This window comes from Phaethon lepturus, unplaced genomic scaffold (assembly GCF_000687285.1).
Source record: "Phaethon lepturus isolate BGI_N335 unplaced genomic scaffold, ASM68728v1 scaffold23526, whole genome shotgun sequence".
Lineage (NCBI taxonomy): Eukaryota > Metazoa > Chordata > Aves > Phaethontiformes > Phaethontidae > Phaethon > Phaethon lepturus.
The window spans coordinates 1-203 of record NW_010545896.1 but is presented as its reverse complement, the minus strand read 5'-3'; the positions used below and the strand labels follow the sequence as shown (position 1 = coordinate 203).

Genomic DNA, 203 nt, shown 5'->3' with positions numbered 1-203 from the left:
CCTCGTTGTCCAGCATCCAGGTGATCCGGACGTTCCCTGGCTCCAAGCCACGGCAGAGATTGCTCTGGATGGTGCAGGATGCTGTGATGGCTGAGCCCAGGGGCACAACGGGTGAGCCCACCACCACCGAGGCACAGCCCAGGGTCCCTGCAGGCAGGAAAAGTGTGTCACATCCAGGGCGAAGCCATCTCAGCTCCTTGGTG

At 62.6% G+C, this 203-nt stretch overlaps 1 protein-coding gene across 1 annotated transcript in view; it reads right to left on the bottom strand.

Annotated features, from left to right (window-relative positions):
- CSF3R (colony stimulating factor 3 receptor (granulocyte)) overlaps nucleotides 1-147 on the bottom strand; it is a gene marked incomplete at both ends in the record, with an annotated part of 5065 nt that extends 4918 nt beyond the window's left edge. Inside the window, one exon of the mRNA XM_010289127.1 lies at nucleotides 1-147. Coding sequence (XP_010287429.1) covers nucleotides 1-147 — 147 coding nt within the window.
- Nucleotides 148-203: the final 56 nt, after the last annotated feature.